This window comes from Diadema antillarum, unplaced genomic scaffold (genome assembly GCF_040938485.1).
Source record: "Diadema antillarum isolate AM-2024a unplaced genomic scaffold, OU_Dant_1.0 seq00001987_RagTag, whole genome shotgun sequence".
Classification (NCBI taxonomy): domain Eukaryota; kingdom Metazoa; phylum Echinodermata; class Echinoidea; order Diadematoida; family Diadematidae; genus Diadema; species Diadema antillarum.
The window spans coordinates 121,702-141,202 of record NW_027272644.1 but is presented as its reverse complement, the minus strand read 5'-3'; the positions used below and the strand labels follow the sequence as shown (position 1 = coordinate 141,202).

Below are 19,501 nucleotides of genomic sequence, written 5' to 3'. Positions count from 1 at the left end.
GTAGTACTGAAGAAATTTTTCCTGGTGAGAGTCGGTAGACTTATCCGTTCCAAGCGCGGGTAAATTAGTAAGTCTTCTCTCAGGACATTAGGTTTTACCCAGAACTTTACGGAATCCGCATATCGTCTTGCTGACCTATAAGAAGATAAGCCCAAACATTACATTTTGCCAGTTAACAAATAGCCAGGTTAATTATTGTTGCACAAGTTGTCATTATAATACGCTTTGCAAAAAGTAGGCTTACTTTCAATCTTCACTGATGAGCTCTAAACAGCCCATTACATAACCAGGGAAGAGGGATAATTACATTCATAGTTTAAATGAGTTTTCTTAACCCGTTCCTCCCATAATTCTCCAAGAGCCTGAAATGCTCAAAAGCGAGATTCTCTTTGCAGGTCGACTTGAGAATGGACAGGTTGGTATTCCTCCTGTGCGGAAACAGTCAAGCTGTAGGCCTATTATGACAGTATCCCCTTTCCATGGTCAACTACAATACCATGTGCCATCAAACAATGAAAGTATCGATCGGGCACCAGGTATAGGTATGAATAGACATTGCGCTAATGGGCTCACAAACTCTTTTGTTGTACACAAGAATATTGTCACTGGAGGCAAGTATCTACTGAGCTGAGCCTCTATCGCTGTGTACATCTTAATTCGAGTTTTATTGCGAAAGAAGCACATATACGCGAAGTTAGTAACGGCAATGCACAAAACACAAAAATCTTGAGAGCTTTTGAAAGAGCGGGATCCGAAACATGGACCCGTTTCTAGACACTGTACGTTTTAAATTTGATATGAAAAAAACAAACGCATATTACCCAAAGTGCATGCAAATTTGCGGTTTAAATTGAAGTGCGTTGCTGTGAAGATATGCGTGTGAATTCGTATGATTCTGTCGAGATAATTTTTCAGTGCCGACTGAGTTGAAAGAGGATGTGTGATTTTCCTTCCCTAAGTCGCCATATTTTTATTTGTTTTGCTTACATTTCTATTGCCATACTCTGAAAATGAATTGTTCTCGCGCTCCGATTCGCAACATTACCGCTCTGTGATGTACGGCGCGGGCCAGTCTGAAATAAAAACAAGAAAAATTGTTAATCCGGAAACGACATCTTTGGGATTACTATAACCTTCGTAAAGATAAACATCTTTCCATCGTCGAACTTATTTAACTTTGGACTGAGATTTAAACCTTCGGAATAGCGAACTACAGTAACAATAATTTGCTACTATTTTTTTCATCGACATTTCGTGAAGCACGATGCGTTTCGGTAGTTTGAAACGTGTTAATGTTGCGATGTCTTTCCCCTGCTAGTGCAGACTAAGTTCAATCATGGCGAAAGTTCCGTTACGAAATAAAAAATGATTCAAGTCTTTTCAACAATAACACGCTTCGGTTTATAGTTTTTATGCGTTTAAACGCAGTTTTTAGTTTCGTACAAAAACCGCAACTTTAGATACAGCGTTGCTTGTGATTTGATGGACTTTCATTTGACTATTAGAATTAGTGTTTAAACGCAATTGAGTTTAAGTTTCTTACAATTTTCTAGTGTCGGATGATTATGAAATGCAAGTCTTTTCAGCGTTCCGTGTTTGATGGACTTGCATTTGATTTTGGGGGTTGCGTTTAATTCTTAATTTTGCGTAAGAAGTAAAAAATAATGCAGGTCTTTTCAACAATAACTCACTTCCGTAGATGTTTAGAGATGCGTTTAAACGCAGTTTCTTATAATTTCGTACAAAAAGTATGTCTTTTCTGCAATGCTCTTGCGTTTAAATACAGCGTCGCGTGTGATTTGATGGACTTGCATTGGATTTTTAGAATCGCGTTGAAACGCAACTGAGTTTTAAAGAAGTTCCCTACAATTTTCAAGTTTCGTATATCAAACGCAAGTCTATTCAGCGTTCCGCGTGATGACATGGACTTACAATTGCATTTGATTTTCAGAGTTGCGTTTAATTTTTAATTTTGCATACGAAAAAACAAACAAAATAATGCAAGACTTTTCAACAATAACGCACCTCCGTAGATGTTAAGAGATGCTTTTAAACGCAGTTTCTCTATAGTTTCTTACGAAAACCTCAAGTCTTCCCTGCAACGCTCTTGCGTTTGAATACAGCGTTGCGCGTGATTGATGGACTTCATTTGATTTTTAGAGTTGCGTTTCAACGCAATTGAGTTTCAGGTTCATACAACTATTTTCTAGTTTCATACTATATCAAACGCAAGCCTTTTGGCAGCAACGCACTTGCGTTTATGTGCAAAGTTGCTCGTGATTTGATACACCTGCATTTAATTTTCAGCTGCATTTAATTACATGTAGTTGCATTTGATTAATTTTCTAAAAACGGGCCCAGGTTTCTACACTGTATTAACGCTTCGGAATAATTAACGTTAGAATATTCGGATAAACAGAAACACCTACACGTGTATTTCATGTTCTGATAATGATTTTCTGCTAGGACCTTTATGTGTACAAAGTTTTTGCGTTTTGAGAATAACGAGCAGAAAAGGGGGAAAGTGAACTGCTTTGGGTAGCCAACTACATGTAATTCTCCAATGTAAATGAATGTATGCCCTTTCATTTCTGGCGTACAAGACAATATGACGCATGGCGCGAACGCTACCACGCCATACACTAGGGAATTACCGATTAGAAATGCAGCGAATCAGAGCGGGAAAACAATTTATTCTTTTTTAAGAGAATGGCGATAAGATTTTGAGCGAAAAATTATGTCGACTTAGACGAGGGAATAAACACGTATTTCAGCTCAGTTGGCACTAAAAAATCAGGTCGACTTACGCGAGTTGTGGACTTATAAATGTCGACTAAGACGAAGAAATTTTCAAGGAATAACAAGACAAAAATCGGGACTTTTTTATCGTGTCGACTTAAGCAATGTCGAGGTTTACTGTACTAAAGCTCCATAGTTTCAGCAGAGCCAGATGTGTATGTACCTCCCTGGTTTCAGGAAGGAGGTACTAGGCGAGCTCGCCTGGTACCTCCTTGGTTTCAGGTGCATGGAGCTCTCATCAGCTAGCTCTCGCCAACTACAGCACGTGTCTCCAACAGCATGCACGTATCACACAGCACAGGGTTACTAATACATGTACTATATACATAGACCCTCTTCCCTCCCAGGCCCCATGCAATTGACACGATGTTTACGACCCATTCAGCGCGTACGCAAATTCCTTTACCCTGCGGTTTTTGCCTGGCGGCAAACCTGCTTTGAAGTTCCTGGAAATTTCCACCAGCTTGTTGCCTGGCTGGCACGGCCATGGGTGTCAAGTTTCCGTTAATCTACCTAGCTATTGTGAATGTTTTTCTTATACACTTGTCACTTCATTACACACATTTTGCTTCACCTGAGAAGCTGCTTACAAGAGTGGTCTCACGCTCATGTAAGGGGAACAAATACTATATTTCGGATACTATTTCAGATACTTCTTGATTACGCCTCTCATCGACGCAAATTAAGGTAATCACAGCGTTACTAACGCGTAATAGTGCAATGCCTTTCGTGTTTCATTTGTTTGCTAGTTTGTCCGTTTTTTTAAGCTTCCATGAAATCAACTGTGTAAGTGTTAAGCACAAGACAAAGGGAAGACTTAATCCGGGCGTTCCCGAACGCTGGCTACATGGAGCGATGGCTTCGTGGTCGATTGGGTGCAGTGAAGTTGACGCTATTGTGTTCGAAACAAAGGCACTAAACAAAAGACTTTTAAGCTGGCGTTCCCGGAACGCGGACGGCATGGGCGCATGCCAAGCTCGTGCCAAGCTGGCTACTTAACAGATAAGAAGGCATGCCGGACGCGGGCGAACGCTCGTGAGATAAAATCTGTCACGCCTAACCAAACTTTGGTGGTAGATGTCTCTTGGGGAGTTGAAGATCACTACAAGGTCAAAGGTCACATACAGGGGTCAGCGAACTTTCAGGGGCTAATGTTAAGTTTTTATGGCGCTTTTCGATTATGGCTTATAACTTTTGCTCGGTAGGACTGTTCGCAACCAAACTTTGGTGGTAGATGTCTCTTGGGGAGTTGAAAATCACCACAAGGTCAAAGATCACAGACAGGGGTCAACAAACTTTCAGGGGCCAATGTTCAGTTTGACTGTGTTATAAATACCTAATAAAGTATTTTTTCTCTCTTTTTATTCTATCGTGTTCTCTCTTACAATCAAATTGTATGTACACCATTTTTTGTCATCCATATGACATTTTCACAATTATTGAAATATACTGTTCCATGTTCTTTTTGGAGCCATTTTCTTTGCAAATAATTCTTGTTTTACAAAGCTCTTGCTGTACTAGCACTTTGCCTTGATTCCACTTTATAGCAATCAAAGTTAAAAGGTTTTTACAAATGTGTTGTGATACATTTGTGGGCTAGACACATTTCGGCACGTGCCCTGTTTAGAAACCTCTCCACTGGCTAGACTCATGTTGACGATCCTGGCAATCACAGGTGCAACTACAGGAGCACACTCCTTGAGCAGCATCATCGGCACGGGGTAGAGTTCGCATGACGTTGCTTTAAGTATTAATGTATTAAAGTGATGTAATGTTGTTAAACGTCGTTGGCTCAAAGACTAAAAAAGTTGATATGCTAGCAGAGATCATTTAGAGACATCTGGAGATAGGCTGTGTTGGATTGTGTTAACCTTGTCAACAAACAAATCAGTGTATTTGCAGGTGACTTGTTACAGGTGATGGATGGAGGTGGAGACGATAGTTTCTGATTGAGAAGTTGATTAGCTTTCTAGAGTTATTGACACAATCATTGATAAGTATGTAGTATGTTTCTTGAGTTTTTCTGATTTTTTTTTCTGCATTTTCACTAGTTTGTGTTTTTGTTGAAGAAGTACTATGAACGCAGCATTCAACAATTGGAAGTGTACACAATTTTTTTAATGTAAAATTTGACAGTTTAAAAATCTGACATGGTCTCCACGGCAATTACAACCTATGACATTTGCCCATCCTGTCCCCGTGCGTTGTCTCACATCCATTCTGTTTTATCCAAGGGGGGCCTGACAAGTGACTGTTATGGCCGTCGGGAGCATGGTGTAAATGCAGCACTAGGGTGAAATGCATAGGTGCTGAAAGCACACTGTAAGGACAGAGCTCCACTCCAGCACGTCCTTCTTCTGGCACCTCCCAAAAATTACTCTCCAAACAGTCATCAGAGATGTTGCTCAACTTTACATCCCTTGCAAAAGATGCTCTATCAATTACCTTGATGTCATGCACAATACATATTCTTTCTATCAGGTGGAGGTTTGTCCAAGTTGAGAGAAGACTTTGTAGGAGAATGGTTGAAAAGGCCAGGGATTACTTTGAAATCTGCCATATTTGGCCGTCAGATGATTCTGTTCTACAAACATTGGTGTGTGGACACATTTGTAGGTGGGTGATGTTACCAACTGATCAAGACAACAACTGGCCAGCAAGTCGTTGAACTTTATTGTGTTGGGAAATGTCGGATTGTTAAAATGTGTCTATGTTTTGGTCTACTCTCCCGTTATAGCAAGGGGAACTTGTCTTACAGTATTCTCCTCTAGGATTATTGTGAATTCTTCAGTGAAACTTGAGAAGGCAACATGAGTCCCAGGGGGTCAATATTATACAAATAGTGAATGGTCACAAGTGCGATGGTACAAGATTTCACACACGGTGAAAGATAGAGGCACTTTATTCAACGAGGCGAAGCCAAGTTAAATAGTGTGTCTCATCTTTCACCAAGTGCGGAATCTTGTTCCATGGCATGAGTAAGCTCAAAAGACCATACACTTTTTGTTTGATACGACACCTTGGACATCAACAAATGTCCATACAAATCCTTGAATTGAGCACAGAAATTGCAAACAATTTCCTTGAAAGGGGACGGTGTCAATTTTCCATCAAGGTGGCTTGATATAGAGTTCCTAATGTGTTCCCAAATTCCACTCAAATTTCACTCAAAATTACATGTTTACCTACTGACAGCTTGGTTTTTAGCAACACTACATGTATGTGACTGTCTTTAATCTGTCTTTAATCTGCCTTCCTTCGCTGGAGGTCTGTTTTGTGCAATATTCAGCAAAATGATGTGAGTTATCTCTGTGTTTTCTGTTGCTGGGTCTGTCTATTTGAGGGATGTCTACTGACCAGTCCCAATTATTGATTACCATGTGAGTACTCAAGTCATTGCATCTGCACTTGTCTCTAGCCTGCCCTTCTCGCTGGTTCTACATTCCAACGAATTATGTCATTTGGTTCCTGTTACGTAGGGACATGCCAACTACAATGCCAAAGCCGGGTTTAAGATCGAAACAAACAGTGGACAGAGCAAGCTCACGCGATGCAGCAGCCGCTGTCATAACAGGCGACTCTGCTCCCTCGCCCCCATCTCAAGCGATCGATGACCTCTTGCAAAGTTCAGCTTTTCTCCAGCACATCGATCACGTGATTCAATCCATGGTACAGATGACAAAATATGTTCGCGATATGGATATATGTGAGACCAAATTATCGAACATGATAAAAGAAAAGCTTTCTTGTCTTCATGATCTAGAAATCTCCATGATGCCAAGTTACGAGAGTTTGAATCAGTGAAGGAGTCTGTTGAGAGGGTAAAGGATGAGGTCAAGATGATTAAGTGTGAGGTTGATCACATCGAACGATACTCTCGTACGAACAACGTTCGCATTCTTGGCATCAAAGAAACACCGAATGAAAGCACTGAAGACAACATCCGTGAAGTTGCTGCCAGCATCGGTGTAAATCTTGCTCCGCATGACATCGACCAATCGCATCGCGTCTCTGGCAGGTCTGCTTGAATGAGAGACCAGTTGCAGGGAAGCCAGTCTTATGCAGGAGCCGCATGATCCAGTGATACCCATCCACGCCCAATAATTGTGAAACTGTCGTCTTACAGGCGCAAACGAGCTTCGATGAAGAACAAACGGAAACTGAAGGAATCTCATCGAGTGATTGTCGAGGACCTCACTTAACGTAGTGCCCAATTTTTGTCAGATGTACTGAAATGAAAAGACAAGGTATCTGTGGCATGGTCTCTCGATGGTAGGATATTTGCAATGATCAAGGCCTCAAATGGGAAAGAAATTTAAAAAAATTGATTTCCTCTACGTCTGACTTGAACACCTGAAAATGGTGTACAGTTTAATGCTGGGAATTCTCATTAATTAAATGTTTGTTAAGAACAGCCTCCAGTTATATTTTGAATTCATAGTATATCTCATTTTTGTGTGTCTATGTTTATGTGATTTTCTAGTACTCTTTTGATACCTTGGTAGTTGTATGAATGTAGATATGTCTCTTTGTCATTTGTATCAATGTGCAGTTGATGATCTTGATTTGAATTCAATCTCTCACAGTTTATCTCCCTTGAATGAAACCCCTAATGATGGCATTAATGAGTCATATTATTCCCCTGATGAATTTAAAGGGTGTGTACAGTTCTGGTCGAGGTGAAGATTTAGCTTTTAATGTTTTGCGAGATATTCAGGAACTACTCTATGAGATGTCAAAGAGCATGCAGTTCTAAGGGGTATCAAAAGTTTATTCGATGAAAATAGCTGAGATATCCAAAAACAAGGTGAAACAAAGATATCCTAATAAAGTTGGGGCATGTCGCCTTTTATTATTAGCACTTTTTTGGATATCTCAGCCATTTGAAAACCAATTTTCATCAAATAAACGTTGAATCCTTAAAATTACATGCTCTTTCATGTATCATAAGAGGCTTTTCATTATCTCACTTAGGAATGTTCAAAACATGAATATCTACCTCAACCAGTACTGTACAGTCCCTTTAACAATGATATTTGAAACAAATTAATAGATTCTAAAACTTTACCCTCAATGGTGCATACCGGTATGAATTGTTGAAGTATTTCAAAATATTATGATAATATTGTGTCATTTTAAGGTATTTATCATTGCAGTTCTCTATGATTGAGGTTACTGAAACCTGGCTGAAAGATGATATGACTAGGTGCAATATAAGTGGATATATTCATTTCTTAAAAGTAAACGAAAGGATGGAAGGGGTGGAGGAGTAGGAGTATTCACAGGAGAATTATTTTCATACGTGGAGAAAGGATTTGGATATACATAATGATTTTATTGAAAGCATTATTATTGAAATCAGAAATGACCATGGGAAGAATGTTATTGTAGGTGTTATATATAGGCCACCTGACCAACCAGTGTAATATTTTATGCATCTCTTCATTCAATTCTTCAGATTGTAAATAATGAGAATAAAATTATATGCTTTTGGAGATTTTGATATCAACGTATCATCCATTTCTTCCTGTCAATATGCGAATGAATTTTTAGATATGTTCATGTCATTCACTATATATCCGCTCATTCACCATCCAACACATATGGGTCATCATTCATCTTACCTCGCCGCTTTCATCTATTTTTAATGTTTGTGTGTCTAATGGTGTTTTTCCTTATAGGCTAAAAATTGCGAAGGTTGTCCTGTGCATAAGGGTGGGAAAGTTGATGATTTAGCAAACTATCGCCTGATTTCTGTGTTGTCATTGTTTCCTTATGAGAAATGTCTTTCTAATAAATTATACAATTTTTTTTGTCTTCGTGCAATATTCTGTCAGATAACCAGTATGGTTTCAGGAAGGGCACTCCGCTTCAGTGGCCCTTCTTGATTCCATTCATGAAGTTTCTTTAGCTTTAGATGATAAAGAATATTTCATTGGATTATTACTTGATTTAAGTAAAGCTTTTGATATGTTAGATCATTCAATTTTGTTGTGTAAATTATATGATTATGGAATATGTGGAAATTTATGACATTTGTTTGAGAATTATCCTAATTGATATCAGTTTGTAACTGTTGATAATCACTGTTCTTTATACAAACCTATTCGTTGCTGATGCCTCAAGGTTAAGTATTGGGACCATTTTTATTTTTGATATACATCAATGATATTTGTGATTCATCTCAGTTTATAAGTTTTATACTTTTTGCTGACGACACCAGCGTGTTCAAGTCAAATAGTGGTATAACAATTTTGATTGATTCATTTAATGAGGAACTGAGAAAATTGAATAGATGGTTGGTTAATAAAAGATTAGTTTTCAATAGTAAACAAAAAAATGAAATATATGTTATTCAATAATAAAAAGGTAAGCATTGATAGCATAACTATCAATTTCAATTATTATGATATTTCACATGCTACGTCTACAAAGTTTTTAGGTGTATATAATATTGATAGTAAATTAACATGGCTTGAACATGTCGGTGCCGTCTGCAACCACGTAGCGAAATGTGTTGATGTGCTCTATCGTCCTAGACATTTTCCAAAACGCGTATTATGATATATTATACTTTGATATTTTCTCATATTAATTACTGTAATGCAGCGTGGTCTAATTGTTCAGATTGTTTTATGAAAAGGTTTATTACAGAAAAAAAAGCAGACCTATTAATTTCAAATGCCCCTTTTAATGCCCATACATTGCCAATTTTCTGTGAATTACAATTATTGAACATATATGAAATTAATATGTTGAACACAGCCATGTTTCTGTACTTATGTTCCGCAGGTTTGCTGCCTGTAGTTATGTTAAAAAAGTTTATCATGGGAGTCAATGGAAATTGGTGAAGTCAGCCATGCAATATCCATTTTTGCTGGCAAAAAAAAAAAAATTGCACAGCTGACAGAGACAGCTTGTGATGGTACTTTTAACTGACTGTTACATGTACGTGATGGGCAATCAACTAGTCAGATAGCTACTTTATTTTAAGGTGTTGTATAAACTGTGATAATGTCAATGGTCATGTTGTTACTAGATGGTTAAGTGGCAGACATGAACCCAAAGCTCTTTATTTCAGACAAATTCTTGACAGGTACTGCCCATCCATCGTGGCTAAGAATGGCAAGCCTACCATCTCTTTTGTCTGCTTTGCATTTGTACCTGAAAGTGTAGCCTTGGAGAGGAAGGTTGACAATAACTGCATCTTCAGATGACATTATCCATGTCTCACAGATGCACACAATGTTAAAACTGTGCTCTAACACATAATCTTGGAATTCATCAGTTTTACTCCATAGGGATTGGGCATTCAACATGCTTGTTGACAGCTGTCTCTAGGTGAAGTCCTTAGGTTGAGGCTGGGACTTGAGGTGCCCCAAACCTTCCCAAGTTTGCTATTTTCTTCTTAGATAATAGTCTGCAAGAATGCATCAATAGTGAACTTGTGATACTCAGATATACTGAGACCCCCTATTCTCTTGTTAATGATAGTGCGACTGCAACACAAGGTCATTTGTGTGATGAAACGGTAATATTATAGGTTTTCCCATCCATTTTCGCACTTTTGTCATTCAATTTCAAAGATTTATTATTCAATTTCGTCTTGAGAAGCAGGTGGAACGCAAATCCAAACTTCAATTTCGTCAATTGTCATTGTAATTCGTTTTTCGTCAAACATTTTCGAAGACATAGCATTCAAAATCGTCAGTTGTCATTCAGATTCGTCCCTCCTGCTGACGGATCGCAGAATGTGAAGATCAAATTCGTCTTTGTTCACACAATTTCATGAATTTTTCATTCAAATAAGTCAGATGTTGTCGATTTTTTATTTTGATGGTGAACCAACTTTAAGCCAACATATTTTTAGTTTCTCTCGTAAACTGTATCGTTACACATTATTCCCTAACCATTTGCTTTAAAGCAGAATACTAAAGGAAACGCATATTTTGTTGGATTATTCCCCCATTTCAAGCATAGAGCATGTTAAACACACTGGCCTTTAATTCATCCATTTAGAAAATTGCGTTTTGGAGAACGGCTGCTTAGAAAAATTGTATCCTGAATCATGCTCAATCGGAAAATCTGTGGTTATTTTGGGGGCGTGTCCATGACGTCATGGGATGAAAGGCAAACCCGGAAGTATCACACAACAGCCTAAGCTTACCTATGTATGCTCTCGATGAGAGCGTGATGTCGAGGCTCATACCCCGAAATCCCAAGACATTTTTTATCAGAATGTCACAAAAAATGAAATAAGATTGTTTTCTACTTCAAGTCTCCTGTAAAATCACACATTTCCTCGTTTAAATAGAGTCTGTTACGTGTTATTTAGGCCACAAATACAGAAGCTGTCAGGCCTAGTGCCTGTACGATGGTGCTTCGTAGTCGATCAGTCACATGCATGCACCCATCACCGGCCGCGTATGTCACAGTGCAGTAGCCTCCGTGTATCAAAGAGCGGGCGAGAAGCCTGAGCTTCGTACCTCTTTGATACGTACAATGTATTATATCGGCAGTTCCTCGGTAGTACTACAGCTGTGTACACCATATACATGTATTTAGCGAGTCTATTTTTTCGCGAATCGGGACTTGCCAATAATTTTGCGAGTGCTTAAATTCATGGTTGTGGAGTACACCACGGAAGGGGGAAATATATACGGAAAGAGAGTTAATATTTTCTCGTGTTTTTAAATTCGCAAAAAGCACCAGGTTCGCGAAATTGGCGAAAATAATAATTTAAAAAAAAAAAACTCGCGAAACATTTGGCGTACGTGGATCGCTAATGCTTATGCTAGATACCACGCAATCGCTAGATACCACACAATCAATGCGCAGGCATCGGCTAAGTCGAAGTCTTGACTAGGCCGGCCGGCCTATCTGGTGATAAAATAAACGATACAGAGCACTGCGATTTTCATCGATAGTGATAAAACTTTGATGGACTCGGTGAAGTAATGAATGGATCGTGCAGTACCTAGCTCTTGCTAGATAGAATGCTGATGAGCTGTGAACGGGAGTACGGAGTAAGTTAGCCCGACCAGACGCTGTAAGTACGCTGTGCGAATACCTGTCGCGACGTACCTACGTACAGCGACTGGGCTGTGTATAGTTAGGAGTGCAATGAGTGTGACGTGATTGATAATATGTAGCCCGACCAGACGCTGCGCTACTTACAGCGACTGGGCTGTGTTCAGTTAGGCCTACTGCTGCTCTGAAGTACGAGATCAAGTCAGCACTAAGCTCGGTTCATTTTCAGTTCAGAATAAAAAAAAACTCTTACCCATCTAAATTTTGAAGTCTACCTGGCATTGGTCCTGCGTCACCAACATTGTCCCCTGGCCTGTCGTGTGGCAAGGGCTCGTACTGCCAATCTCCACTATTAAAGTCCGTCCTCTTTAACCGGACCGCCCTGGGCCTTCCCCACTAGCTCGCCCGTAGCGTCTCCCTCCTGCGCCCCGCCGTGCGGCTCGTCAGCAACATCTATCTCTCCAACTTCACCAGGGCCATCATCACTAGTGTGTACTGTATCACTCAGTTCATCATCGCTCCCACATTCAAATTCCACCAAGAAATCATCCTGATCATCACTGCATGGCCTTACCGTACGATGTCGTGCATTATCGAAAAACAAACTTTTAAACTTTGTATGCAAATACTATCTACAACAACTTGTATGATACAATGCATGCATTATGCGCGCGGGGGCCTGCGGCGCTCAAGACCTTGCGCGATTCCTTTCATCCCATGACGTCATCGGCAAAGCCTCGAAATTTACGCTGTGACCTAGATTTCAGGGGGGTGACAGGTGTAAATTTTCAAAATCCTCTAACTCCACTTCAAAAAGGCCATTTTAAATGATGTAAACGACAAACTGTTCTATGTGTCCCACTCTTTCACTTCATATATAATTCTATTTCTTTAGTATTCCCCTTTAACAATACACAAAAAACAAGACAACCAATGGAAATGATTGAAGGATAAACGACAGTCAAAAGTCATAACCCAGGACAGTATGTCAGTGTCACATTTTGAGCTTTAACTCGTAATGTTCAGGTTTTCGCATCATAGGCCTAATGCATGAAGCAAAGTTTAAATTTTATACCCTGGAAAGCAGCAAACATAATTGTTATCCATTCTTTGACATTAAACAGGCGACAATTCACACTTAAATTTTGTCTTTAATCATGTTTGCCTAGAAATTGTTTGTCAGTGTTTTCGTTTACGAGACGGTATACGTACACATGGTACATGTATGTTTGTTTCAGTGTGTACTCGGATTGCTTGTGTGTGTGTCTGTATCTGTGGTTCTGTGTGTGTGTGGGGGGGGGGGGGCACTTAGGTGTATGTTAACTCCTGAATGTAAAATGTGAACGGTTACAGGAAAAAAAAAAAAAGAATGACTGGAAAATCGCACCGGGTAGAGATATGAGACGAATAAGAATGAAAAATTAACGAAAATGATTGACAAAAGACTAAATCGATCCTGCTGTTTTGAGTGCTGCGAGTGAGACTGACGAATTTGAACTGTAAATGACGAAAATGTATACCAAATGACTAAATTGAATGGACTTTATTTGAAAATGAACGACGAAAGACGAATTTGAAAGTAAGATTGGCCTACTCTCGACATTCCGCGACGAAATTGAAGTAAAAATTTGTGAAATTGAATGAAAAAAGTTTGAAAATGAATGGGAAAACCTATAATATATTACCATTAGAGTGATAATCCAGAATGTGTTTCTTTTGACTGTAATATTGCTTAACATTGAATGTGTCTTTTTTCTGTTGCAGAGGCTTATGGAGGATGATCTTTACTTGATGTCAGATGAAGAGATGGAAAGTGATGACAGTAATCAAGGTAAAGACAAAATCAACTGAATGTGTGTGGGGGGAGGGGTGCCATTTACCAAACTTGTGAGACCTGCAAAAAATTTGTCAAGATATACTGTGGTGGGATCAAATTCAATTATCTTTAGATATTTATCTGTCCTACAGAGTATAGGGAGGGAGCATCTTTTGTGCACATTGGTGAGACCGAAAATACTGCATGTGATGTAACATGTACTCGGGGGGCCTTCATCCAGCAAGCTTAAATTATATGATTATGAAATTGTACATTTCCTCGGAACTCAGCGTAAGGATTACATTTCCTGTTGTTGTTGTTTTTTTTCAAGCATGTGTTGCTTTGTGCGAAGTTGTTTATCATATAAAAAAAAAACACACACAAATAAACAAACACGGCTATAGTTTGGTGCAATCTTGACGTTTTAGTACCGGTATATGTTGTATTTGAATATCGCGTCATTTATAACTGCTCCTTTCCTCTTCTCTGTTGTCCTTTGATGCAACCTGTTGTTTTATTTACTATTATGTCATTTTGCCGCATTTGACAGGTGAGTTTCCGATCCCATTGCGTGATCTGCCAACTGCAGCCCCTAAGAAATTATGGATTTCACTTGCACTCCATGTACATGTATAGATGTTGGAAATACACTACTTGTGGAATTTGACTGATGGAGCCAATCCACAGACGATCTTGACACGATCGCATGCAAACTATTCATTTACAAATTCGAACATTCACTAAGAAGCACATTCTTGATATCCTATTTCATTGGCAAAAAACATCTTTTTACACATAAAGGTAATTCCCTCACACACATTTCCAGGTTATCAGTACTAATTGAAATGTGATATGTAGTCCTACATGTACAAATGAATGTCTTTATGTTATGCTTTTTTCATGCCAACTGATATAACAAGATAACTATGCTACAACGAGGAAAAAGACTCAGTCCTGACCTTCCCGTTATATCGAGTTTCCCCTGTATCAGATTGCTTGTACAACTTAATTAGCTGTGAATGAAAATGCACGTAAATTCATATGCAACGACAAGTGTAACATGCGTAATTTTACGTCACTGGAATTAAGAAATTGATGCCATCAGTTGAGTAGCTGAATTCTAGATGAATTCCAAGGCCAGGAATGAGGGAAAATCAACACATTTTGCAACCTTTCAAAAATAAGTTATTTGAATGTTAGACTGAAAAATACCAAAATTTGTATTCGGTATAACTGCTTCTTGGTATAGTCAAGTCTCAACAAAATTGGCCTGGTAAAAAGTCAATGCATAGGATGTTAAAGTTGACTAGCTGCTGCTCCTTTTCATTGTGTCATGTCTGAACACTTGATACCTGTGTATGCTGGAATGTTGATAATTTTCAAATTGATAATTGCCAAGGAATGAAAAATGGACATCAAATTCTCAGAAGACACTTTAAGTAAAACTGCAAGAAGTAATATATTTTGTCGAAATAATATAAAGGTTCACTAACTGTGCCCAAACATTTCCATGACTTTGGCTAAGGTCATGTGAAGTGTGATTGCACTGTATACCCCAAAAGTGAGTTCAGTTGGTCTTTCAGTCAATTGCATGAAAAAAATGTTACACTTAGTGGCCTGTAATGTAGATGTATGAGACCCTCCTACCAGTATGAAATGTAGGGCACTTCTTGTTAATATCAAAGCTGAGTTTTGTTTAGATTCTGAGTTGATTTTTGAAGGTCGCTATATATTGCTTGTAATTTCATTTATTCTACCACACTTGCAGTCAGATCAGGGGCCCGTTTCATAAAACTTGTCATCAGTGACAAGTTGTCATAGATGTGACAAGCTACTGAAATCCTTGCATCTGATTGACTGAGAGCAAATTTGTCATAGAAATATGGCAGTTGTCACTGATGACAAGTTTTATGAAATGGGGCCCCTGGTACATAACAGCCACATCCTGTGAGTCAAGTGCATGAACACATCTTGTTTCTTTCCAATATCACAGGCAAGGCTAAATCAAAGAAGGGGAAAGGTCATGGTACTAAGCAGAATGAGAAGGTGAGACGGCCAAAGAAGAAAGCCTCTGACAGTGAGGCAGAGGAGGAGAGTGATGAAGGAGACTTTGATGGTCGAGAGTTTGATTACATCTCTGAGCAGTCCAGGTATGTGAAGGAAGGAATGCCAACATGTAGGTATTATGTGTTCATTGGTGCTGTGTACACTGTATGTCATATGATCAAAATGTCCTGTAATACTACAATTCTCAGTGACATTGTTATATGTCAGCTGACATTTGAGTTGCATATTCAAGTCAATTGTGGCCTGGAAAGAATTGTTTTGGATCAACACTGTTAACTTCCAATTGTATCATGCATCTCTCACTGTGTACATATATGTAGTAGATATCTGACCAGATTGAGATAATTCACATGTGCAAATATGGTATTGAGGTAAACCTTTCTGATAACGGGAACCAAGTGTGTCTGAGCAGGGTGGCTTTTCACCTTTACTCACAAGGGCCCAAGATTATGCATGGTTGCACACCTTCTGCAGAGTGATTTTATTTCCATTATGCTTTTAGTCATGAGCAGCAAAGATGAACTTCATTAACCCTATTCTAACTGGGCTATTTGAGACCAAGTTTTTACTGGGGGGTGTCAATTTGACCCCCCCCCCCCTTCAGATCTCGGCCGCCGATCACACGATCGCCACAAAATTTTGCCTGAAGATAGAGCTGGATGTCAACTAAAAGATTACATGGTCATACAAAAGAAAAATATTGGCTTTCTATTTTTAGTAAATTAAGTATGCAAATTTACGCATGAAATCATATTTTCATCTATAATTCCATTAAAATGACTGAAGGATCCCTAAATGTTTGTGTCAGCGTTCCTCAAGACACATCAAACAATTTTCTTGTAAAAAAATAGCGAAATCAAAATCAATTTCTTTTGATTTTTATTGTTTTGTTAATTTCTTATGTATTTTATTGTTTTTTCGACCTTTTTTTTCTCTATTGTTTTTGTGCCAAAATTTGTTTGCAGGCACTTTTTCAAGCTTATCTACATTAGAATTGATTAATTTCAATGGTTTAAAGTTGAAATAATCTAATTTATATCAATTTAACAAAAAAACACAATTTGCATTGGATTTGCACAAGATATCATGAATTTGAGCCGTTTTTGGGTTGACATGCATATGCAAAACATTACGTAACTTCAGAACAGTGTACTCGGACGTCGCAAATTTGGTCTCAAAATATGTGGGAGACTTCAATGAAAAAAGTCATGAAACGACGCGGCAAAATCTTTGCGCATTGCGGAATCGTGGCGCGAAATGTTGAGGGGGGTCAATTTGACCCCCCCCCCCCCCCCAATTGGAATAGGGTGAAGAATTCAGTTCTCTTCAACCATAGACTTGCCATAAAGGGATTTTTAAGATTGAAGAGAACCCTGCTTCACCAAACATACCAGTGTAACAGTTTTTGCCATAGATAATGGTAAAAGCAATCCACTATTATATATGTGTCTGAAAAGCATTATTCAATATTTTATGGGTTATTCAAATGTTGCATTGTAATTGAATAAACATAATCACATGATACAGCTGTAGAAGATCATGTTCTCCTATGTGCAGGACATAATCACATGATACAGCTGTAGAAGATCATGTTCTCCTATGTGCAGGACATCCTTGGGATGTTCTCCTTTTTAAAGCAGAAATTTATAGAGAATCTAGAAATATGACAAGTTTGATATCTATGGAAAGCTAACAAGCTAGTTAACAAAACTGGATATCTTTTAGACGATGTAACTTTACCCCCAAACTGTTTTTGAGATTGAAAAAACACCCTATTTCCATGACCACGTAGCTCCGTTCGCTACAAGAAACATCGGATTTGAGCGACGTCACCTAATGTGTATGAGCTGATTTGCCATACGGCTATATGAGACCGGCTCTGGCAAAACCCGAAACTTCTCGGCAAGTGTGATTTCGCGCTACAGCCGAAAAAGGTAAAAAAATGACCTACCTCAGGGACCAAATTGACATTTTGGTATCACGTTGTAGGGGAAATTTTCTAGTTTCTGATTGATATCAACAACATTTTGAAATACAATCTACAAAATGTGGAATTTTGAAGAGAAAAGTGGGATGTCAATCTCAAAAGTTGGCCAAAATCTTACGTCTAAAGACCAAATTGCCTTCGCTTACGGCGAAAATGACCGTTCTTTTGGCGATTGTGTCTTAGATATTTTGCGATGAATCCTGACACATATGGTACCTCCAGAAAGCTCTACCTCTGCTTATTCCAAATATGGTCATGGCATGATGTCATGCTACTCACTTTCATTCATAAATCCGTTTGAAACATGCGTAAGTTTATGCAAATCGTCTCCCAGACGCGTAAACAGCCTTGTTGCTTACCAAGACACGTGATCGAAATACGTGTTCACGATTGGTCAACTGCGCCGAGGACCCCCTTGTTTACAAGCAACCTACGTGTTATACAATGGGGATCGCTGCAGCAGCGGTGCATGCTTGCATGCAACACGTGTATCGTGACTGCTGCTCAGCACGGAAATGTTGCAGTTTCCCGCTTTGTTAGACTGTTTTTTTAGCAAGTTGAGGTAGAAATTAGAATTTAAACCAACACACAAGAGAAAAAGAAGGTCACATTTATCTAACAAACCTTCATCATGCCATTTCGAAGAAGAATCAAGCTGAAATCACGGCATCAAGGAATACCTCTTCACTGCCGATTCTGCTGGTACTGTTGTGCGTACACCTGATCACGGCAATCGCGAATCTTGAGCTGATTACAGTAGGTTTTGTGCTTTTCAAACGTCGTATTTCCGTAAATTTATGAGTGTAAAAATGATTTCCAATCAATTACAGCTCTTTGACTTAGTTATCATCCTTCATGAGTCTGTAAGATTACCTCAGCTATACGCAATTCCCCCACAATGATCGATTTGTTGTGTCAATAATAACAGCAAATTGTGGCCGTACGAAGGAACAGCTGATCACGGCAATCGTGAATCTTGAGCTGACGATAGGTTTTGTGCTTTTAAAACTTTGTTTTTCCGTAAATTTATGGGTGTAAAAAGTGATTCCAATGAACACAAACAAACAAACAATTTCACGACGTGAATATATAGTTTTGGCGGACGATTTATCCTAGATTGACAACAAATTACACACCAATTTCCTGAAAAGTGCACACAGTTTGCCTATAGATACGTAAATCTCACTGGGTTGCATACACATTTGGTGACGTCGCAGATTTGGCACTTTTCGTAGCCGCATCGAACTTTTTCCAGTGCTCAAATTTGGTAAAAATAAAGATTCTTATATTCAAAGCAGAGACAACTTTATTGCATGATTTATGTCAGAAATTAATCAAAATAACATTAAATGATGGAAAACAGTCAATCTATTTGATATTATTTCCTATAAATTTCTTCTTTAAGTAAATTTTTTTCATGTAAACAAAGGGCAAACAATACTCACTGTTAGAACATGTAAAGTTGCAAAGTGGTGAACAGGTATTAATGTGTAGGAATATGTGATATAGCAGGGCTCGACACTAACGGTGGCCCGGGGCCACCAAAAATGCATGTCGGGCCACCAAAATTTCAGAAATTAAGAATCAATGTGGTGACTCGATCGGGCCACCAAAAAAGGTCGGATATTTGCCTTTGGGCCACCAAAAATAAAAGTTAGTGTGGAGCCCTGGATATAGGAAAGCAGTGAATATTAAGTACATAAATATGGGTATACACTGTGCCTGAGGTGCAAAAACACTGATGTGAAGTGTTAATTCCTTGTGGAAACCTTGCTCTGTGCTTGTTACTGATGCTCAAAAAA

The 19,501-nt window shown here is 38.8% G+C and overlaps 1 protein-coding gene across 1 annotated transcript in view; it reads left to right on the top strand.

Moving 5' to 3' along the window:
• The first annotated feature begins 13,562 nt into the window (after positions 1-13,562).
• The window catches only part of LOC139713494 (uncharacterized), a 31,951-nt gene continuing 26,012 nt past the window's right edge, over positions 13,563-19,501 (top strand). The window contains exons 1-2 of the mRNA XM_071625221.1: positions 13,563-13,660; positions 15,639-15,795. Of these exons, the coding sequence (XP_071481322.1) occupies positions 13,600-13,660; positions 15,639-15,795 (218 nt within the window). The 5' untranslated portion in view covers positions 13,563-13,599. The remainder of the gene's footprint in view (positions 13,661-15,638; positions 15,796-19,501) is intronic.